This window comes from Ursus americanus, chromosome 9 (genome assembly GCF_024610735.1).
Source record: "Ursus americanus isolate L20-20 chromosome 9, mUrsAme1.1.p, whole genome shotgun sequence".
In the NCBI taxonomy this organism is placed as follows: Eukaryota; Metazoa; Chordata; class Mammalia; order Carnivora; family Ursidae; genus Ursus; species Ursus americanus.
The window spans coordinates 35,593,970-35,617,261 of record NC_142135.1 but is presented as its reverse complement, the minus strand read 5'-3'; the positions used below and the strand labels follow the sequence as shown (position 1 = coordinate 35,617,261).

At 45.1% G+C, this 23,292-nt stretch overlaps 1 protein-coding gene across 7 annotated transcripts in view; it reads left to right on the top strand.

The window, feature by feature from the left end:
- SPAG1 (sperm associated antigen 1) overlaps positions 1 to 23,292 on the top strand; it is a 65,660-nt gene that overhangs the window by 41,298 nt on the left and 1,070 nt on the right. For 6 of the 7 annotated variants that reach the window (XM_045805863.2, XM_045805866.2, XM_045805864.2 and 3 more), the window contains 8 exons: positions 520 to 897; positions 1,268 to 1,367; positions 6,483 to 6,635; positions 10,688 to 10,854; positions 13,540 to 13,672; positions 15,613 to 15,739; positions 21,594 to 21,758; positions 22,915 to 23,286. In XM_045805863.2, coding sequence (XP_045661819.2) covers positions 520 to 897; positions 1,268 to 1,367; positions 6,483 to 6,635; positions 10,688 to 10,854; positions 13,540 to 13,672; positions 15,613 to 15,739; positions 21,594 to 21,758; positions 22,915 to 23,286 — 1,595 coding nt within the window. The remainder of the gene's footprint in view (positions 1 to 519; positions 898 to 1,267; positions 1,368 to 6,482; positions 6,636 to 10,687; positions 10,855 to 13,539; positions 13,673 to 15,612; positions 15,740 to 21,593; positions 21,759 to 22,914; positions 23,287 to 23,292) is intronic. The other variant, XM_045805865.2, reaches the window with a different exon arrangement.

The following is a 23,292-nucleotide window of genomic DNA, read 5'->3' as shown; positions in this document are numbered from 1 at the left end:
CTAAATTCATTTTAAATGACAAATCTCTTGGATTTTATTTCACTTTCAAATTATCTTTTTCTCCCAGTTCTTCAGCAAAAGAAAAGGGTACCCTGATCTTGGGTGCAATTATCGTATTCAAGGTTTGGTAACTTCATGCATTGGTAAATCGTAAATGGGAGAAAGGTGGATTTTTTGTAAGCTGTACCTCGCCACAGATGCTTTGAGTCAGGGGATGATTTTAAGCAGCCGTGTTCGCGTCCCAAGCCCGTCGTCGTTCAACGAGTTAACTACGGGGTGGCTCTCGTGCGTGGCCCGGGGAGCGCGCGGCCCGGCCGTCAGCCCCTCGGCGGACGTGCGCCTGGAGAAGCCGGGAACCGCGCCGCCCCGCCCGCGGGGGCGGTGCCCGCCCGGCCTCCGCTGCGACCCGCCCCTGCGAGCGCCGCGCCGCGCGTCTGCGCCGGGCACCCCCGCGGCCGCCGCGGTAGGTAGTTTCTCCTGATGATGCAAACACTCGTTTCCCGCATCCACTTCCCACAGAGGCCGCGGAGCCGGCGGGAGCCGGGAGCGCCGCCGAGCCGCGCGCCATGGGCAACATCCAGAAGAAGCTGACCGGCAAAAGCGAGGGCGGCAAGCGGTCGGAGAGGGGCGCGTCGCGGCGGGGTCGGACGCCCGGAGCCGGCGTGGACAAGCGGGGCCGACAGCGGGCCGCGGCGGCGGTGGCGGCAAGCAACGCCACCCGGCACCCGGGCAGCGGGCGGGGCGCCGGGGACCCTGCCGCCGCGGCGGCCCCCGTCCCCCCCGCCACGCTCGGTCCCGCGGGCTTGAAGAGTCAGGGCAACGAGCTGTTCAAAAGCGGCCAGTTCGCCGAGGCGGCCCTCCGGTACTCGGCGGCGATCGCGCAGCTGGAGCCTGCAGGTAGGCGAGCTGCGCCCGCGCCTCCCCGGACCCTCGGGCTGTGGCTCTCGGACGTGTAGAGCCGGCCCAAATGACAGGCGCTCGCGTCCGTGCGTTCCTTCGTGCAGAGCGGACCGAGGGCGGGCTGGGAGCGACCTGGGCGAGCAGCACCTCGGAACGCGGAGCATGTGCCCTGGCCGGGCGCGTTGCATCCGCCCCTCACGGGCTCGCGGTCTGAGGCCACTGCGGGCACTGGGCGCCCCCGGGGCTCCGCGCTAGGGGCGGTCTGTAGGACTGCAGTGCCCCCGGAGACCTCAGTCGTCTCGTCGCAGCGGGGGTACTGGGATTGCGCTAATGGATTTTAACCGTATTTAATTAAATGTGATTTTAGGAAGTGGAAGTGCAGATGATCTAAGTATCTTATATTCAAATAGAGCAGCGTGTTACCTAAAAGAGGGAAACTGCAGCGGCTGCATTCAAGATTGTAACAGGTAAACTGCGCGTTTTCAGGTTTGTCAAGGGACTTCCCGTTTCAGTGTGATGAATAAATGCAGTATTTAATTTCTTATTGGATTTTCTGCATGAGTTTAATTTCTTAGACATTTTAAAGACATGTTCATTGAATTATACATAAAAATGATAAATTTTTCTTCTTCATATATGCGAAGACAGTTAATAGAAGACTGCAAACTTTTTTCATTTCCGCAGCCACCACCTTAATCCATGCTCTTTTCATGTCAATTCCAGACTACTGGAGAAGCCTTCCATCTAGTCTCTTTGGCTCCTCCACTGTAGCATCAGAACAACTTCTCCTGAAGCATTATTTTGTGTTTCAGACAGGTATTCAGTGGTTCAGTGTGGTGTTGCAGATAATTACAAGTTCCTCTTACCACCTTGCCCCCCAGACAAGCTTTCTGCTCTCACTTGGGCCACTGTGTGCCCTCTGCACATCTTTGCTTCTGAAATCCCTGCTCGACTGCTCCCTCTTCATGGCCTTCCTGGTCCCCTCAGGCTCCCTGGTCACCTGCATGGCTTTAACCCTTGCACTGTCACTCTCCTGTGGGTACCTGTGTCATCCACTACATTGGATTTTCAGCTCCTTGAAGTCAGGAACCATGTTTTATACAGCTTTGCATCCCTCAAGCACTGTAGTCACCCTTGGTACTCAACAGATTACATACTGAGGTTGGTGAATGTATTTACGTGAATAAAAAGTACTGTTTTTTTTCCAGCATTAAGTAATAAGCCTGCTTCAGGAGCCTTTTGGAAAGAAGCTACTATTAGCCCATCTAAAAAATAAGTTGTGTGTCCTGGCTTGACCCTCACAGCCCTGGTTTACTCTTCTTGTCTGGTAAAATTACTAATATCACCCTTTTCACTCTCGGAGGTCCTAGGTTGAATAATAACTTATGTGGACAACCTCATTATAAAATGAACAATTTATTATTTTTTTCAGTGTTAGTATCAGCATATTGATATGGGTAAAAACTTGCTAATATCTGTGCCTGCAGTTTAAAAAGAAGGTGTTGAGGGGCTTGGATTTTTTTTTTCTTTTTGTGAATTTTACATATTCAAATTTAAAATAAATACTTTTTGTAGTCACTTGGGCTTGACTGTAGACCCCACCCACTGTTGTGCTAGCTCACGCTAATTAATTGCTACATTTTTAGAGGCTGGTTGAAGTCAAATTGGTAGCTTGAAATCTGCCGTAGTTGGAGTACTAATACCATGAAAATTGGCAAGCACCACAAATCTGGGTTTTTCTCCTCAGGAGAGCCAGCTGTTAAACATTTACCACTGCACTTAACTAGTAAGACCATGTGAATTTGTGGAATATCAAGCACATTGTGATTTGCTGCCAAGAACCTTTAAAGCTCAAGTGTCTGTGTCTAACACGTTAACCTTCAGATTTATCTTGGGTCTTCCTACAGTGAGTGTGTTCAGGACTTCAGTTAAAACTTGGGAACCCTACAGTTAGGGCTACTGCAAAACAGTGGACTCACTTTATCCTTAAGTGAGATGGTTTAAGGTAGCAGACATTTTCTTGCTAAAATTTGTTGTGTTTCAGTGTAGATCTGGGAGGAATTCAAAGATGGGATTCCAGCCGTGGTGTCTAAGGAGGCTAGAATGGAGGTTTGTCTTGAAGGAGAGCAGGAGATGGCCTTTGCGGGGAGGGAGATGGGCGGTGGTTTAGTTAAGATGTCCTTAGATAAGAGCTGTGTTCTAGGCCAAGGAATCCTGCTTTGCTGGTCAGTACTGACCTCTATGGAGACCGACCTACTTAGGTGTTTTCTTGATAATCTGGTATATGCGTCCCCTCATAAGGGGCATGAGGTGATTTTACTCCAAAGCAGTGAACCTCAAACTACTTTTAATGCCAGAAACCATGATTTGCTTTTGTGAGTATATAGAAATAAATGTATTTTAATCTGTGTGAACTAGGAATCATTTAGTAGCAGAAGTAGGACTATTTTCTTTTCACCTCAAGAAGATTGCATACATTTTAATGGAAGCCTGTGTTTTAGTTTTTTGCTTAATTGTCTTTGCTCTTTGGAGAGTTGTTTTGTATGCCATGAGCCCTTATTCCAAGGCAAGTGGTAGCAGGAGTCAAACTTTGAAAAAAAAAAAATTCATGGGGGCAAACTTCAAAATAAGGGGGAGAGGGGAACCTATGAATTAGCTTTCAAAGATTGACCTATGAAAATGACTTGATGCAGTTTGGGGGAAAAGTGATTTTACACATCTGAACTTCTGGGGCCTGCTCTGAAGCACTTCTCTGAGGTGTGGCCCAGGGGTGTGCTGAGAGGATCACTGCTGGGAGTGTAAAGGGTATTTGAGGAGCTCAAAGGCCTCTGGGTCCTGCCCCTCTCCTGACCACAGCATCTTCATGTTTCTATTTTAGGCTTCGAGGTAAACCATGAAACAGGGCAGAAGTTTAAAACCATTATCCTAGAAATTGCTTTATGTTCTCAGAATTGTTTATCAGCTAAAATAATGATAATAATAATAATAATCCTCTTTTCTCATCTGCCGGAGAACCTTTTTGAGTTATCTGCACTACACCAAAAAAATCTTTCGATGAGTTCCCATTGAGGCTATTTTGACAGACTCAGTAAACATGAATGTTGCCTGGTCATTCTCTGCTTTTGCTCCTCTTTGCTACTGTCTGACAGCCTTCAAATTAGAAGACTCTGTAGGGTCTTCACTGTATTAACTTGAATAGTTAAGCCTTTGTGAGCTCTGGCTTAAAAGTTCTCTCTGCTTTTATGAATGAATGCCCTTTTTTTTTCTTTAGTGGAATTTCCACTTATAAGCTCATATTCATTTTCAGGATTGTGGTTAAAGAGAAAAAACCTTGCATTTACTTTGCTGGGAGTGCTAAAAATTAAATGCATCATCTCACTCAGGGTTATATTCCACGCCTACTTGGGATCCGTCTTGAGTGGCTGAACAGCTCCTTGGGCGTTGGAAGTCTGTGGTGACATGGGGTAGTTGTGGTGACGTGGGGTAGTTGTGTGAGTATCGTACACATGTGTCCTCTCGGTTCATGTCGTTAACATCCCCTAAGCATGAAACTAAGCTAGACTTAAGGCAGTGTAAAAGTGATAGAGCCTCTGCTTAGAGAGCTGTTTTCTAGTGCTTAAGAGTTTTTACTTGATCTTAGTTTTACTTTTTAAGTAACTTTAATGGTTATAAAAGTAATACATATGTGTTATAGAAAAAAATTTAAAACCCAGTACAGTACAGAGGAGATCATTAAAATAACCCACAGCGGAACACCCGGGCAGAACAAAATTGGGTAGTGTTTCGAGAACTGAAGCTCATTAACGCCAGCCTGTGTGGTGTGGAGCCGGGAGCACGCCCGCCTTTGTGGCGGAGTGTCTGTACGATGTGCAGAATTGTGAAGCCTCTCAGTGGCACGTGACTCCAGCGAGGGTCCCTTATTTGCAGGGTTTTGTGTGTGTGGCAGGCAGAGCATAGGTTCGCTCAGGAGGTAGGCCAGGCGTTGATCTCAGCCCGGGGAACAGGCAGTGCCCTGGCTTCCCTGAAGCTGAAATTCCACAGAGCTGACCTGTGGGCAGATCACGCTCAGTTCGTCTCCGTGTCCTCACCCGCAGTGTGGCTGCATGGCGGTCTACCTTGCCGGCTTGTGCAGTTCGAGAAAGTCTGCAGTGGCTCGCGCGTGGCAGGTGTCGGGTCAGAGCTTCCTCCTTGCCAGATCACTGTAGGCAGGAACAGACAGCAGATCCCCGAGACTATTGGAGAAAAAGGAAAGCAGCCCTCACTCGTGCTTTCCCTGAAGCAAGTTACACGTCTGCTGTGCCGACCGCGTGTCGCAGACGAGTTAACCAGAAGAGGGAAGCTGCGGTCCCCAGTGTGGACAGCCCGGGGCGGCAGACACTCCCTGCTGGGACATGGAGAAAGTAGGCTCTTCCTAGGATTTCTGCTCGCCGCACTTCTTTACAGTTTTAGTTAAGTTTGTTAAAACGAAGAGTACGATAGTGTTCATTCATAAATACAGTCTCTTGTATTGATCGTATGCTTTATTTCAGAATGTAATGAAGTCCATTATGTAGCGAAGTAGCTTTAAACAGTTACTTCAAACAAAACCAAGGAACATAACCTTGAAATACATCTCTAGTGATGTTGGAAATACTTCATAGACTAAAAAAATGCAAGATGAAAAATTCATAACTTTCAAGAAATCATCGTATACTTACTTCCTTGATTCCCCCTGGTCTATTTTTGAAGCCCTTTGCCAGCAAGTCAGTCATAATAAACTGAAGTTTAGAGAGCAGGTTTTCAAAATGTAATGCAAGTTTTTGTGGTTCTCTGCTGAAGTACCTTATTAAACACAGGTATGAATAAAAATTTTCCTTTTAATCCATCAGCCTACTTTGTGTTTGGTGCCATGGTGGGATCTGTTAGGGCAGAGGAGAGGGTGGGGCACATTGCCTGCTGCCGGGGAGCTCAGTCTCAGTGGGAGAAAGAGTAAAGGCTAAAGTGCTTTGCTACTCGTTTAAAATAAAGGAAGTACGTGGCTGGGCACGTGGGTGGCTCACTCTTGATTTCAGCTCAGGTCATGATCTCAGGGTTATGAGACTGAGCCCCTGCATTGGGAGTGGAGCCTGCTTAAGATTTTTTCTCTCCCTCTGGCACCACGAAAAGAAAAGAAAAGAAAAGAAAAAAGAAAAAAGAAAAGAGGGGCGCCTGGGTGGCACAGCGGTTAAGCGTCTGCCTTCGGCTCAGGGCGTGATCCTGGCGTTCTGGGATCGAGCCCCACATCAGGCTCCTCTGCTATGAGCCTGCTTCTTCCTCTCCCACTCCCCCTGCTTGTGTTCCCTCTCTCGCTGGCTGTCTCTGTCTCTGTCAAATAAATAAATAAAATCTTTAAAAAAAAAAAAAAAAAAGAAAAAAGAAAAGAACCGCAAATTGGATTGCTCTTCCACTCTTGAGTTTGCCTTTCTAGGAGATTCCTAGGTCCTTCGTATGAAATACCAGATGTGTCTGTGTTTGAAAGTCCAGTACTATAGTGTATATTTCAGTTAGTAGAAGTTAAAAGAGTAATTTTCAAAGCAAATAACATGTAATATTTTTGTCTTTAGGGCTCTGGAACTCCATCCGTTTTCAGTCAAACCTCTTCTTCGTCGAGCAATGGCCCATGAAACTTTAGAGCAGTATGGGAAAGCTTATGTGGATTATAAAACAGTGTTGCAGATAGACTGCAGAATCCAGCTGGCAAATGACAGTATTAACAGGTAAGCCGGCCTGAGGTGGTGCCTGAGGTCTAGTTGTTTTATACTGGAATTAGGTGTTTTTCTTCCTCTCCTCCAAGAGCAGTGTCAGAGTGTAGACATGTCCTTGGTTACTTACTTTCCACGCATGATTTTCACGCCCATCAAAACCAAGCAGTTCTCTCTCTCTAACTTAATTTCTAACTGTCCTGTAATCCATTTTGAGTTGTCCTCTAACACCTTTATATTTGTTTCCCGGTCCATTAATTACTGTTCAGTAAGTTGTTTTTTTTTTTAAGCTCAAGTTATAGATCTTCTTTGCTGTTCTGAATGCACAGAATTTAATTTTAGTTTTTGTAAATATCTGTGGCGTTAGGAAGGTGCTTTCAGTGATGTTGTAAATCAGTAGTAATTTCTAGGACAAGATCCAAAAATGTAGTGAAAACCGCCATGTCGAATCTTCTTCTCCCACAGGGTTTGCACATGCTCATTGCACCACATGTCAGTGGAAGCATAGCTGTTGTTTCTCAGGAGAATGGAAGTCTTCATGAACCTGCTAGATTTTGTGTTATATGCCCTTTAAATAGACACTCATCCAGGATGAGTATTAATTTATCATGGTGAAATAGCAAAGAATTTGGATCTAATGTATATTATGACCCATTTACCCCCTGAGTGAGCATGGGAAGGTAAGAATTTCCAGACTTCATCAACTGCTTTCAGGTGAAATTAAACAGTTACGAGTTGGATAATATTTCTAGTTACGGATACTATTTTCTGATCCCATTTGTCCAGAGTATACCTTCTTATGTGTGTTACACTGTGCCCCGTGTTGGTCTGGTGTACCCTGCCCCACTCCCCCCGCAAAAAGACAAAAAAGGGGAAAATAACATAATCTCTGTATTTAAGCAAACTAGAATATAGCTAGGGGGAAAAAACGTAAGACAGATTATCCCCATCGGTGAAAATATGTTAGTAAAGTGGGGAGGTCACAGAGAGGCCAGGCCCCCTTGGTTTGCGTAGGCCTTAGTTGTTGGAGAGAAGCGCCTGACGGACGTGGTCTGTGAAGAGCACTGATAGGACAGGAGGAGACCTTGAGCAAAACCGTGCAAGATGAGAATGGCATGTTTTGGGTTAATTCGTTTTGTAAAATCATGCCTTACCTCCCCACGTGGTCCCGCCGCACTTTGGAGAAGACCACTGGAAAGATCTGTATGTAGAGCCAACAGCCATTTCCTGCTGTGTCTGTTGCGGTCACGCAGAACCTGTCTGATGCCGGCCTGACTGGAAGAAAGGGATAGCCATTGGTTATGGACCCTGGCGCGGAGCTAGGTCGAGCCTTGGGCATTCGCAGCCTCCTTGATCTTGAGCTTGGAAAATCAGGCAGCTTCACCTGAGAGGTTTGCAGGCCGTTTGCCCTGGGGCACAGCTGCCCTGCGGAAGTGTCATCCGCTCCTGCTCCTCCGTATATGTGCCTGGAGGCACTTTCCCCCTTTTTTGCCTGGTGAATTCCTTCCTGTCCTGTAGCACCGCCTCCCACCGTACACGTCCGTCAGGCTCCCGTGCCACTTCCCCCAGAGCCCTGGGCCTTCTTTTATTACCCCGCTTCCACCTTGTTTGTAAATTCCCTGTCCCTCCCTTTTTGTAAAATTGTTTTTCTGTCAATCTGCTGGAAGTTCCTTGAGGTCAGGAGTTGTGCTGTATCCGTTCGTGTCGCCGAAGTAGCCCGTGCAGTAGATATCCTCAGTGAGAGGTGCTGAATTCGTTCTGCAGCAGAGCATAATTCGCTGCCGTGCTCGGCGTCTCATGTGCCCGTCCTCTGTCCGGTCGTCTCCAGGGTGCTCGGGAACGTAGGATCTTCTCACAGAGCTCGGGCTTCCCGTGAGGCCGAGTGGGAAGACAGCCGAAGCAGCCGACAGAGAGGAAGGGCCTGTTGGAAGGTATTTCAGGAAAATACCTATCAGTTCGAAGCGATAGGCCGGAAGGTCTGAAGGGAGGAATAGTTGTCTGAGAGGCTGTGATGACCCCCATTTCTGAACCTTCGGCACTATGTATTTTGAAAAAATTGAAGTACAATTTACGGAACGTAAGATTGTTTTCAAGGGTGCACTTGAGTGGCCTTTAGTACGTGCACGCTTGCACAGCACGCTTAACACGTCTCTAGTTCCAGCACATTCATCGTCCCCAAAGGAAACCCTGTCCCCATTACGCAGCCACTCATTCTCCCTTCTCTCAGCCCCTGGCAACCACTGATCTGCTTTCTGTCTGTGGGTTTACTGCTCGGGGTAGTCCCCTGTAAATGGAACCCTAGAGCATGTGCCTTTTCGTGTTTGGCTTCTTTCACCCTGTGCGACGTTTTCCAGATTCATGTTGTAGCATATGTGAGTGCTTTGTCTCGTTTTATAGCTGAGTTACGTTCCATTGTATGGACATAGCACGTTCTGTGTATCCATTCACCAGGTGATGGTCGCTGGGGTTGTTTCCATCTTTGGGCTATTGGGAATAGTCTGCGGGGGGCTCTCGTGTACAAGTCTTGTTCGCACACCTGTTTTCGGTTCCTCTTGGAGTGTCCCTAGGAGTGGAATTGCTGGGTCATATGGGAATTCTGTGTTTAGCTTTTTGAGGATGGTGTTATACTTTTTATATGTACTCATGAAGGTTCTTTTATACAGATTGACTTTTAAGATTCATTCATTTTCTAATTGAATGTTCCTTACTGATACTTTGTAAGAAGAGGAGGAGGCTTTGTCTGGTTTGGCCATATATAGTTTTCTATAAAATATCCATTTTTAAAATTTCACTGTTCCTTTTCATGAATCCCATATTTATACTTGCTTTCCCATGTGAGCAACAGCAGCTTTTTTTTTTTTTTAATTTAAACATCTGTGCTTATTCGGTTTCTGTCTTCCATTAACCATATTCCTCTCTTCTTCTCCAGGAATCTTATATGTTAAATTTCCCTGCATATACTTATTTACTCCCTGGCAACACATCATCTCTTTTCAACTGCTTCTTCCTTCCTCTCTGCTGGTAATATAAGTTTTGCTTGAAAATTCTCTTTTCTAAAGCTTTTTTTTCTTCTTCTTCTTCTGCAGTTGTGGGTGGTTTTACATTATTTTTTAAAGTTATTTTCTTTACACTAGAATGTGGGAGATCTGGTTAGCATAACCAGAGATCACTACTGAAATTTCAGTTTCAGAAGCTGTAGGGGAAGTATGTGGATTGTATTTGTCTCTATAAAAATAGAAAAACTATTCACACAGAAAGTTGAGTTAACTGTTGAGTTAACTAACTTGAATGCATTCTACTGATTACCTGTAAATATTCTCAGTCTTGGGACACACCTTTTTTAAACCAGTTTCATTTCAAAGACATAATTCAGTTTTGTTTTTAAACGAAATATGATGACAAAGTGATAATTGGGGATGTTAATCTGAACTTCATGATGGCCGTCAGTAATGTCAATAATGTCAGGGCCCTTCCGGTATCTTGTCCTTTCATCTTTATGCATATGAAAACACAGTAAGTGGATAATTGTAGAGACAAAAAAAATTCAAGGTAAGAGTATCTTAGCCATATGTAAATGTTTTAAGAAAAAACAATATTCCACATGATAGCTTGCCCTCATCAGTTTTAGCGGCCGGTCTTGTACACCTGTCTTTGGTGTATAGTTTGGGCGTAGAAATTCTAAAGTGTGTTTTTGATTATTCTCAAGAGTAATGCATTTAGTAATTCAATTTAGTAATTATAATAGATGTCATGTGGGACATTTCTTCGAGGCCTCCTAAATTTTACCTTTATATTTCACTTTTTTATCACATTTTTTTAAACAATTTTTTTAAACCAATTAGAAATGCCTTCATTTTTTCTTTTGGTACAGAAAGGATCTAAAGTGAATAGTTTTGGGCAACTTTTAAAAGTCCTCTTAAAGACCGTTTATGTGGACAGCAGATAGCTCAAGACTGTGTTTTCTAGAAGTACAAAGGCAGTGTTGTAAATCTTACTGTTGATTTGAGCTTCAGTGATGTAAAAAAACAAATGGCATGATTAATAGAGAAAACTCATTTTCTTTTTAGAATAACAAGAATTTTAATGACTCTGGATGGACCAAGGTGGCGGGAGAAGCTGTCGCCCATTCCTGCTGTGCCCACTTCTGTGCATCTGCGAGCTTGGCAGCCTGTGGCCGAGACGCCCCCCAGCCAGGGGGGGGATGCCTGCGGCCGTCCCCAGCCCGGTGTCCCAGGTGGGGGAAGCCTACACGCCTTTGTTTTCAAGGTTCTCTTGAACCGTGTGTCTGTTTTCATAGGAAAGCAGAAGGATGAGGGCATGAACTCAGGCATCAGACCCAGGTTTAAGTGAAGACCCTGTTTCGCCCTCTTTCTAACTAGAGTTTTAAGAAGTTGCTTCACACATCCAGGGTCCGTGTATGAGAGGGAGGAACATGAAGAACGCTCGTGACGTTGTTCTCAGGAACGAATGGAGACACGCGTACAAAACACTTGAAGGTTTAGTTAGCATTATTATTCGTAGGAAAAAGAAGCAGCATTTGTTCTCTCCTACACCTGTATGCGGCAGGGTTTAACACAGCAGGGTCGGTGTGTTTGAAGTAACAGAACAAAGTAAAGCGGTACAACATAGACATCTAGCAGGTGTTTCTCTCTGCCTTATGTCGTAGTTGTTGACGCACCTGCGTTCCCCTACCGACCTCGTCACTTTGTGCACAGTGCTTACTAAGTGGGACTTCACTTTTGCTTCCTGCTAAAAGCCGGTTGAGGCCCTATTTCTCCTACCTGCTTAGGACCTCCTCGTGTGTCCCTGGTTGAGCCTCATCTTGTAGACACCCTGAGATTCCTGAGTCATGACGAGGCTGCTATTAGACCCTCATCCTCTTTATAGAAGGGAGATGCAGGGAACATCTGCTTAGGCTTTAAGATTATTTAGCGGTCCTTGGAAAATCTTGGAGATCTCTGGTTTTTGAGAGTTGGCGATTATTGGAGTCTGGCACAAAGCATTTGCTCAGTAAAGGGTAGCTGTTATTAACAAGGAGCGCGTACTGATCTGCTGTAGGTCTGTGTTAGCCGATCATAAGCACAAGTAGAATCAGCTCTTTCTCTTCATATTTATGTGATTATTAGAAGAGATACCGAAGGTTTAAAAATACTGGGGGAAAAAAGCTTAAGGAAGGTTTTTCAGCAAATTGGGCAGGGAGGAATCCCTGTAATATTCTGTTTTAGGGCTTAATTTATAGCGGGGTGTATGGGGAGTGTCATTTGGCCCCATTGTGTGAGATCTTTTGAAACGTGAAACGATAGAAATATTCTGTGATTTGAAATAAAAGGTGAAAAATTACTACTTCATGCCACTGTGAAGGGGACAAATAAGATTATTTACATTCCAAATTTATACTGTAAGTTTAGTATATCATGATTTTTGGATTGCAAAATTTAAAGGTATATTTGAAAATTTAATTTACAGATTTTTATTTTAGATCAAGTTACTCCATTAGGTAGATTTATTACATAGATTTAAAGCTTCAGGTTTTCATACTTTATGTGTGATAGAAAAGTTTGGTTGCAAGTAACAGAAAATCTGACTTAAACCGTAAGGAATGTTCTGGCTCCTGTAACTGAAAGCTCATCAGGGCTCGGGTGCTGACTGAAAATAATAGAACTGTAGCAGTTTTAGGCTTCGTGGGTGCAGATATCAATGTCCAAAGGGAGAGGACACACCATTGCTTTGGGTGGCATTAATTTAAAAATGTGAAAATATGTTACCCTGAAAGCCCTAGCTTTTTTACCCTGTTACTTTCTTGACTCACGTTCTATTGGTACTTACTCTAATGGGTCCTGTGCGCATTCCTGAGCCAGTCCCTATGATGAGGACATGCCGTGCCCTGATTGGCTGAGGCCTGTGTTCCCGATCAGCGGGGTCAGCTTCCCCTGAATGCCTGGCTTGGGTAGGAGGGGGTGATAGCTGAGTGGACATCAAGGCACCCTTAGGAAGGGGAAAGGGATCCAAAGCAGAGTTGGCCGTGGTCACTGCAGGATAGCACAGGGAATGGTAATAGTCGGGGCTCTTCACTGCAGATAACAGAAAACCCAGGCTTTTATGGCTTAAATGAAAAAGGTCGCTTTTTGGCTCCTATCATGGAAGCACCCACAGCTAGAGTAGCTGCAGGGATGGCTGGATTCAGGACTCCGAGATTCTTCTCTAGCTCTCTATCTTGGCCTCTTTCTTGCTCTTTTCACGCCATTCTTAGCCATACAGACTCTCCCCTTGGATCACTGCATGGCAGGATAGGTCCTCTTTTCCTCCTCATATTCCATGAGAAAGAGCAGGCATTACCAGAAGCTGCCACAAAAATCTTGTAGCTTTATTGGCTTCCATGGGCCCATCCCTGACGAGTTAGATAATTGTGGCCAAGAGTGTAGAATGGGCTGATAGTAACACGAAGCTTACTCCGAAAGGTCGGCCTGGGGTAGGCCTTGCTTTACCTAAACCGCAGGGCAGAGAGTGGGGAGCTGTGGTTTTCCAAGGAAATGGGGTACCGGGCAGATGTCCGCCTCGGGCTCGAACAGGTTTGTTTGTGCATTTTTCATGAAATAGTTACTAAACCGAACACTGTAGCTGTTTGTACCTCCAGTAGAGAAGACGTACCAATATGGATAAAATGATATAATTACTTAGGTTTTATTTTCTAATTTGAAAAAAATGCTGTCATAATTGTATAATTTTTACTTAGAGCCAATTTGTCTTTTTAATTTGTATACAAAGTTTCATTCCACTTTGACTTTAACTCTGCGTGTTGTGTGGTCAGGTTAATTCACAATAGAATATCTGCTTACAGATATGCTGAAGATTTTGTAGAGATGCTTATATGAATCCTTCCTCTTTTTCTTTTTTCCCCCCTTTGGGGGCTGTCCCATAGATGAAAAAATGTTTAAAACCCTTAAAGAAGAAGGAAATCAGTGTGTAAAGGACAAAAACTATAAAGATGCCCTTAGTAAATACAGTGAATGCTTAAAGATTAACAACAAGGAATGTGCCATTTATACAAACAGGCAAGTTCTTTGTAACTTTATGTATTTCTTATGTTAATTTTTTTTATTAAAAAATATAGACAAATTAATTACCAAAGATTTTTTTCCATCGTTTTGAGACTTTATATCGCATATTGTCGTAAGTGATGTTTTTCAAAGAGACAGGGCCATCGGCATTCCAGAGAGACTGACAGTGTGCGGTGCGGTGCGGTGGGCTGGGGTCCGACGGGTCTGCTGCAGGGGTCCCCGCGGGCGGCCCTCGCCGCCCTGACGCTGCTGCTGCGCTGCCCCTTCCTGGCCGCCCGGCTCCCTGCGGCCCCCCAGGACCCTGCGGCCCCCCCAGGCCTGCGTGTGGTCGTCCCAGCAGGAGCAGGACTCAGCTGCCTTTCTGACACGTTTCCTAAGTGTCCTTTCTTTCTTGGAGTCCTAAGGGAGGGGACCAGCATCCTTCAGTGTGTAACACTAGGAATGGGCAGATTGTTCTGGAAAGCTGCTGAGAGGCTGTCTGTACCACATAATGGGAAAGGATCGCTATCTGGACTCTGGTGATGTGGGGATTTCCAGGAATAGGTGGAGTCTGGGGTGACAGGAGGAGGAGGGTGTACTCCTAAAGAGCAGGGTTTCCTGGCTATTTCAGGTGAATTCCCTTTACTCTGACCCCTCACTGCTTTGTTTTTGTGCATGTTTTCCTCTGTTGGCAACCATGTGGCCAAAAATGTTGTCACTAACTCCACCAGGTAGTTTTCTCCCCTTTTTCTGCTCAGCCTCTGCGGTACGGGGCACTGGCGGTTGCTCTGTGGGGCCTGAAAACACGTCGGTGCAGACGGCTCGCTGCCCGGCTCTCCTCTCCGCCCGCCACAGGCCTTCCTTCTTCTGCCCTTCTCGGGGCTCTCAAGGCGCAGGCCCTCTTTCACTCCGCCTGCTCTTTGAGCCAATCCATCCTCTCCATGGTTCACTGCCACCTTTCAGTGGACCCCCCCCCCCTGCACCCCTTTCTCCCTCTGGGCTCCAGACCCGAGCACTCCACCCATCTCCACTCCTGACTGATGCCTCCCTTTCCCGGGCCGTCCGCAAGCTTGGATGTCCTCCTTCCAAATTCCTTTTTGATGGGAGTCTTTCTCTCCGTCCTCACCATCACCCCTGTCCTGGGCCACCTCCAACTTCTCCTAGATGTCTGCAGCACCCTCCATACTATCCCACACATCTTACTCCCTCTCATCTCCTTCTCCAAGTTGCAGCTGGAGGCATCTTTCTAAAACCTGGTAAACATGTGAGCCCCTGTTTGAGAACCCGTTGGTGGATCTCCAGGAAGCTCAGGAGAAAGCTCGGCTTCCTCGCCATGATTTACAGGAACCTTCACCATCTGGCCTGGCCTCCCTTCTGCCTCATCCATGCACCCAGCCATATGACGCTTTTCTTAGCCCATCAAGAGCACTGTGTTCTCTCTCACTGTGAGACTCTGCTGTTGCTGGGCCCTTGGCCACCACTCTCCCCTCCTACATCTTAACTCTCGCCCAGTGCCTTTGCACTGGATAATTCTCACCTCATACTCTGGGCTTCAATTTAAATGTAACTTCTTCAGGAAGTCTTCCCTGACTACTCCTGCCCTTGCCTCAGCCCTACCAGATTCCATGAGATTCTCAGCTGTGTGCTCCCAGAGCGTCCTGTTTAGATTTTATTGTGTTTGTTTGCTTCTTTTAACTGTCTCTTCCACTAGACTGTAGCCTCCTTGAGGGGCCCGAACTGTATATTGTTTACAGTTGTATCCCCAGTGTCACAATTACATGTATTGCAAGAAAATGCCATGATTGGAGTAAAATGTTAGGTTTCAGTGAGACGGCCGTGGTATAGAAACAGACTTACTGAGCTATGTTCTGATTTTTATTCACTGTCTGGATTCACCAATAGGTTGTCTTTGCTTTTCATAATACATAATTACTTTCATAATTACGTTGTACCAGAGCTCTCTGTTACCTGAAGCTGGGCCAGTTTGAAGAGGCAAAGCAGGACTGTGACCGGGCGCTTCAGATGGATAGCGGGAACGTGAAAGCGCACTATAGACGAGCTCTTGCTCATAAAGGACTCAAGGTGAGGAGATCTTCATTTTCATATGTAAATTGCAGCTCTGAAAATGGCATATGGTTTTATGACCATACATCCTGGGATCATGGAAAGGGAGTGAGATATAATCCTGGGATTTAATCCTGGTTCTGTGCTAACCAATCCTGAGACCTTGGAATAGGCCTCAGATTTCCCCTATCTTTAATGTGGAGCTAGATAATTTCTAAGATTCCTTCCAGCTCAAAAATTAGGAATTATTTCCTGACTTTCTAAGGAATTTTATGAGTTATCATAGGTCCACTTTAAGGGACAGGAAGATTTGTTACTGGATCACTGGCGATAGCCAGCCAGCGGTGCCACTGGATTCCTCCACCAAAGGACTGGAGTTGTCTGTGGGGTGGGAGGCCGGCATCGGAATGGAAGGTTGATTCCCCCAGTGGCAGTTGGTGGAGACCTACAGAGATTGGGAAGCTCACGGTGATTTGGGCCTTAAACTGGCTGGTCATCAGTGTGGGCGTGCAGGGTGGTGCTCTTCTCTAAGAAAAGCACGCTGTTATTTCCAAAGAAAGCGTCGTATAATCACACTTGTCTCTATGCCGATTCTTCTTCGTGGAAACAGTTGAATGAATGTTCATGTTTGTAGAAAGTAACATCACAAGGAAAAATTAGAACATCCTGGGCTATGGCATTTCTTGAAATTGTATTTCTTAAAAACCAGTTTGTTCAGAGACTTTAAAATTGAGCTATAATTGACTTATAACACTGTATTCATTTTGGGTATGCAGCATAATGATTCAGTCTGCAAAATGATCACCACAGTCCGTCTAGTCAGCAGCCCATACGCGCACGTCATTACAATTGTTTTCTCTTGTAAGGAGAATTTTTAAAGATCTACTCTTGTAGCAACTTTCAAATACATAATGCAGTGTTATTAAGTGTCGTCCCCATGCGGTATGTTATATATATATATATATATATATATATCTCCATGACTTATTTTTTAACTGGAGGTTTGTACCTTTTGACCCATTTCATCCACTCCCCACCCCCTGCCTTGCCTCGGACAACCACCAGTTTGTTCTTTGTATATGTGAATTCAGTTTTGTTTTTGTTTGTTTTTTTCTGGATTTCACTACAAGTGAAGTCATACAGTAGCCTTTCTCTGTTTGACTCATTTCACTTCGAATATGCCCTCAGGATCCATCCATGTCGTTGCAAATGGCAGGATTTCCTTTCGTTTGAATAGTACTCTACTGTGTAGATTTACACATTTTCTTTATCTCTTATTCATTGATGGACACTCGGGTTGTTTCCATGTCTTGGCTGTTGTAAATATGGCTGCAGTGAACGGGGGAGTGCCGGTGTCTGTTGGATGTAGTGTTTGCATTTCCTTCAGATAAATACCCAGAGGTACCAGAGGTGGGATTCTGGATCATATGGTAGTTGTATTTTTAGGTTTTTGAGGAGCCTCCATGCTGTTTTCTCTAGTAACCGCACCGATGTACATTCCCACCACCGGCGCGCGAGGGTTCCCCTCTCTCCACATCCTCACCAACACTTGTGAGCTCTTACCTTTTCGATGATTGCCGTTCTGACAGGTGTGAGGTGATACCTCATTGTGGCTTTGATTGTACTTTCCCTGATGCTCAGATGTTGAGCGTCTTTCCATGTACCTGTTGGCCATCTGTATGTCTTTTTTGGAAAAATGTCTATTCAGTTCCTCTGCTCTTTTTCTAATCAGATTCTGTTTTTCATATTGAGTGGTAGGAGTTGTTTATATATTTTGGATATTAACCACTTATTAGATATATGATTTGCAAATATTTTCTCCTACGTAGTATTTTTTTCATTTTGTTGATGGTTTCCTTCACTGTGCAGAGCTTTTTAGTTTGCTGTAGTCCCACTTGTTTATTGTTGATTTTGTTACCTTTGCTTTTGGTGTCAAATCCAAAACCCAAGACCAGTGTCAAGGAGCTTTACCGCCTATGTTTTCTTCTAGGAGTTTTATGGTTTCAAGTCTTATGTTCAAATTTAATCCATTTTGTGTTGATATTTGTGTATAAGATAAGATAGTGGTCCAGTTTTCCCAACACCATTTGGTGAAGACTGTCCTTTCCCCAGTGAGAATTCTTGGCTCCTTTGTCATAGATTAGTTGACCGTATATGCATGGGTTTACTTCTGGGCTCTCCATTCTGTTTTATTGATCTCTGTGTCTGTTTTTATGCCAGTACCATACTGTTTTGGTTACTTTAGTTTTGTAATGTGGTTTAAAATCAGGAATTGTGATGCCTCCACTTTGTTTCTTTTCAGGATTGCTTTGGCTGTTTGGGGTCTTTGTGGTGATGGAGGGCATTCAGGGGGAGGGAGCGGTCTGAGTGGGGACAGGGATAGTTCAGTTTGACTTTACTGACTTTGAGGTAATTCTTTTTGTTCCATGCCCATCACTGACAGGGAAATATCCAAAAATATATTCTGTAAGACCTGGGTTTTGCTGGGGGAGGGCAGTCACGTTTCTGTATCCGACAGCAAGTGAGTACAAGCTGTGCGCAGTGAGGTCTCAGGCTTTTCTGTTTTTAGATCCTTGATCCTAGAGCCGCCCCCTGCAGCTGCTGTGCCAACCAGTGCGGCTGCCTGCCCTCCCCTTCTCCCGCCGGGGTGTCACACGGGATTCTGTAAAGGGGACAGATCAGTAGCCGGGCCAGGGCCAGAAGGGTCCGGGCACAGGCGCTTCCGTCCCCGTGGCCCTGGGGCACGCCACCCTCCCTGCCTGTGGGTGCGGTTACCACCCACCCAGAAGCTCCACGGCGCCCATGTGACCTGACCGCCCCTTTCTGTTAGCAGCACGCTCCTTCCTAACCTTCACGTAAAGATTCCTTAGCTGGGGTGCAGCACCGTGAAGTACAAGAGGCTTCTTCACAACATCCGCAGCTGTTCGGAGTTGAATGGACTCGGCGCGAGGGCAGATCTGCGTGCGGACTCCGGGTTTGTGTGTGTCCAGACTCTAAAAGCGGGTTTACCTCCTACTGGCTGCCTGATTCTTTGAACTGGTTTTCCTGACATAAAGTCAGAAAGCGCACCTAATGAAGGACTTTTTATACTTCTCTGCAATGAATTCTAGAAATTGTATTATGCAGAAAGATCGTCCCAAATTTGAGTAATCCTATCCCGCTAGGTCAGAAGGCTGGCAGCTTGTTTTCCTGGTTTGAGTTCTTGTAGCTTCATGTGTATATCCTGCAGCTTGAGTTCTGTGCCAGGCAGATTCAGTGTCAGGATCTGCAAAGGCAGCAACCGCTTCTCAAACACGCGGCAGAGCTCACGCCCCGTCACGTGCTCAGTGTGTGCGGAGTCGGCTCGCGGTGAGCGGTGCCCCGCGTGGGCCACCAGCTGAACGCTCTGCTTCCTTAGAGCTTGTTTTCTAGATGCCTTTGTGTGTGTGTGTGTGTGTGTGTGTGTGTGTGTGTACCAGTTTTGGAAATTATAGGGCTTTCTCTTAGAATTTTTGTTTTTCTTCCAAGTTTTTATTTAAATTCCAGTTACCATACAGCGCAATACCGGTTTCGGGTGGAGAATTGAGCGGTTCAGCGCTTCCACGCAACACGTGCTGCTCATCCCAGCAAGTGCCGTCTGGAGTCCCCACCACCTGCCAACACCCCCGCCACCTCCCCTCCGGTAACCAGCAGTTCTCTTTAGTTAAGAGTCTGCTTCTTGGTTTGCCTCTTTTTTTCCTCCCTGTGTTTATTTGTTTTGTTTCTTAAGTTTCACATGTGAGTGAAATCCTGTGGTAGTTGTCCTAGAATTTCTCTGAGTGCCACTTCCGTGCTGGACTGTGGTCACAGCGGTGAAGAGCCCATGGTGTTGCCTTAGGGAATGTGCAGCTGGGTGTGCTGTGAGGCCAGAAATAGCAAACAGTAATGTAATTGTTCTTACAGTTTAAGTACATCTATTCATAGTATGTATTATCATAAACACATGGGATTATCCTTTTTTTTTTGTAATGCCTAATGAAGTAATTAGCAACTTTTAACGTCCTCCTTTTAGCCAGAGCCACACTTTTCTCTGTGTGGCTCAGCCACTCTTCCCTCTGCTGCGTGGCCGTTTCTCTCTGGGTCTTGTGTTCCCTAACAAGTGTATCAAAAGGAGACTCCTTCCCCCTCATTAGTATCCATAGAAAACCTTGGTTTTCTTAATTGCATTAGTGATTGATAGTCCATACTTTGTTTGTTTACTTTTTAAAAAGTTTGTTCCTTCCTCAGAAGCTTCCATAGGGGCCATGGCTACCTGACTATTCCTGGGATCCGGCAGACGGGCTCCTCACTCTTTCTGCTCTCTGGTTCTGTCTTTACATTTGCTTGCCCGTTTTAACTCTTATCAAAGTGTTATTTCATGTTTTCTTAGGTCTCCTCCAACCAGACGGATCACTCTTTAGGCACAGATTTTTCTTAAATACAAAACAAAACAAAAAACATATTACTTCCTGTGGTGTGGGACTTCTTCCATTTCCGAGGCCATAGCTCACAAATCTGTTTTCAGGCTTCCCCCTGGGATTCCACAGCTGTGTTCTCATTGGCCTGATAGGCATTGCTGCCTTGATCGTCTCAAGGATTCTATCTCTATGCCTCAGTTTCCTTATCTTTAAAATGGGGAAGGCAGCTAGTATATGTAGGGCTATTGTGAGTAAAGTAATAATTGCAAAATGCAGAGAATGGTAGGAGTTAGCAGTTATTACGACCTCCACTTGCCCTGCTGCCCCCCTTCCTTGCCTTTCAGTATGGTTCCCGGCAGGAGCACTTCAGATGGAAATCCAGTGTCTGTTTTTCTGTAGCAGGTTCCAGCTGCACTGTGTGACACAGTGGTATGTGATTTGTTACTAATAGAACATAATGTATTATGGTTTGTAAATAATTTCCCTTTCCTGAATGAGAGCACACTTAAGTTTATTGTTTAAACAGGTCACTTTTGCTCTCGTGTCCTGCTGGGTTGAGGGGGGAGGATGTGGCCTCCCAGCGAGCCCCCCAGGAATGTCACATACCCACTAGCCTGTCCTCCCTGTGCCCCAGCCTCCAGCGCGTGCTACTATCAGTAGGCCGTGACTACTTAGGGAAGTTACACATCACTGGAATTCTTTGCCTTCTCACAGAGTTAATTTTGGTTTAATCAAAACATTGGTCTAGTCTGTGGTTCTAGAATGGCCCATCACATGGGGCTGTGATTTTGTGGATCTGTCTTTGCTATGTTTTGTTAAGATTCTTTGCCATGTTTTGTTAAGCTTAGCCTCCTTTTCTTTCCCTCACCCCCTCTGAATGTATTGTCTGTACGGAAGAGGAAATGCTGATGCTAGCCGAAGCACTCAACTTTGAAGGGTTTTATGGTGCAGGATATTATGTGACAGGTGACATTTGGATAGCCCTTTACATAGGTTTAAAGTATTCATTTATACTTGGTACAGCCTTGTGAAAACCATAGTAGAGCAGCTTTCGTTATCCTTAAAGATGAGAAAACTCAAAGATTAAGTAGGATTTTGCTCCAGTTTCTTAATCAGTAGGTGCTAACATGGCGACGTTCATTCTTCCACTCACTCAGCAGACAACAAATGCCTACTATACACCGGGGACTGTGGAAGTTGTGGTGACCCCGAATTGAACTTGAGTCTTCCAACTCCAGATTCTGTGCTTTTTCTTCTCTGGAGGATGGTTTGTGTTACGGGTGTTAATATTTTAGTTCAAGGCTACTGTATGGGCCTGGCGTTATCATCAGGGTACTAACGGGAACCCTTGCACACATTCTGCGCAACTCAGCTCATCATTCTGACTCCCGTGTGGGGCTGATCTATGTCCCTTCTTTTATTTATGAAAATTATTTTCTCTGCCTTTCTACTTTCAGGATTATCAGAAAAGTTTAAATGATCTCAATAAAGTTCTCCTACTAGATTCAAGTATTGTTGAGGCAAAGATGGAACTGGAAGAAGTAACCAGATTCCTTAACGTTAAGGACAATATAACATCATTCAACAAAGAAAAGGAGAGAAGGAAAATTGAGATTCAGGAGGTATTTGACTATCTTTGAAAGTACTCTTCGGGGGATTTTATATTGGATTCTAAAGTCAGGTTCTTATGAGTTCTACAAAAATGTTTTCAATTTGTTTTTACTCTAATCTCAGTGAGGAAGTTTTCACCAGTTATAGAAACAAACCTTTCCTTTGCCATAATTAGCCACTGTATTTCCCAGCTTGGGTCCGTGCAGTGTACTGGGAATCTGCATTACTGCGAGTCCTCCTTCGTCTGCCTCCCCTCCAGTCTGGCCTACAGTTCACATTGTTTCCACCCCAGATTGCTCTGGGGGCCTGTGGCCCTTGAACTTTGCTTCAGGGTAGACCTGGAGAATACCAATAGGACTGATTCAAGTTTCAGTGGCCTTGCCATACACCGTAGGGATTTTTTAGATTGATTCGGGCCTTTTTAGCACTCTGAAACAAGACTGGCCTCATCAGAGATCTTGGTCTACTCCTGAATCAAACTCAGTGTCTTGTGCTCTAGCTTTTTGCTTTGCCTTCAGTGAAGAATGTCAGCTCATGGGGAGCCTGGGTGACTTAGTGTGTGTCTGACTCTTGATTTCAGCTCATGATCTCAGGGTTGTGAGATCAAGCCCTGTGTTGCGCTCTGAGTTGATCGTGGAGCCTGCTTAGGATTCTCTCTCTACCTCTGCCCCTCGCCCCAACAACCCCCACCCCGCACACACGTGCTCTCTTTAAAAAAAATGTCGGCTCCTGAATTCTTGTGTATTCATGAATGCTGGTATCATCCCATTTATCATCTTGTGTTTCCACTACAGAGTAAAAGCCAAAAAGTAAGTGAAACCAGAAGTATTTTCCCTCTGAGGAGGGAAGAAAAGAAGAATGTCTTAAGTTCAGGTGTCTGTTAAATGTAAGGAAATAAGTATAAAATTTATCATGAAAAAGATAAAAGTTGTTATAGGTCTTCTTTCATGGAAAACTATAAAAAATTTTAAAAATACTTTGGATATTTAAAACTTCTTCCTAAAAGGAGTACATTTTACTATTATAAATTACACACTTTTCAGTTAGAATTTGACTAAAATAGAGCCCACTAGTGTTTTCCAGCTCCTTCCCATTTTAACTAAATGTAGCTTGGGATGTGTGCTGCAGTGGTTGTTATCTCACGGTATCATTTTTTTCCTCATGAAGGTGAGCGAAGGCCAGGAAGAAGAGCCTGGAAGGACCTCAGAGGAGCTCTCCACTGATTGTCCTGCCTCTGGGAAGGGGGACACAACCAGTGGGCCACCAGAATGCTATGAGAAACTACCCATCACCAAGCCTAACAATGCCTATGAGTTTGGTCAAATTATAAACGCTATCAGTATGCGGAACGATCAAGAAGCCTGTGCACACCTTTTAGCCATCACTGAACCAAAAGATTTGCCAATGTTGTTGAGTAACAAACTTGAGGGGGATACATTCCTCCTTCTCATTCAGTCTCTGAAAAATAATCTTATTGGTAAAGATCCCTCATTGGTGTATCAGCATCTTTTATATCTGAGTAAAGCAGAAAGGTTCATGGTAAGT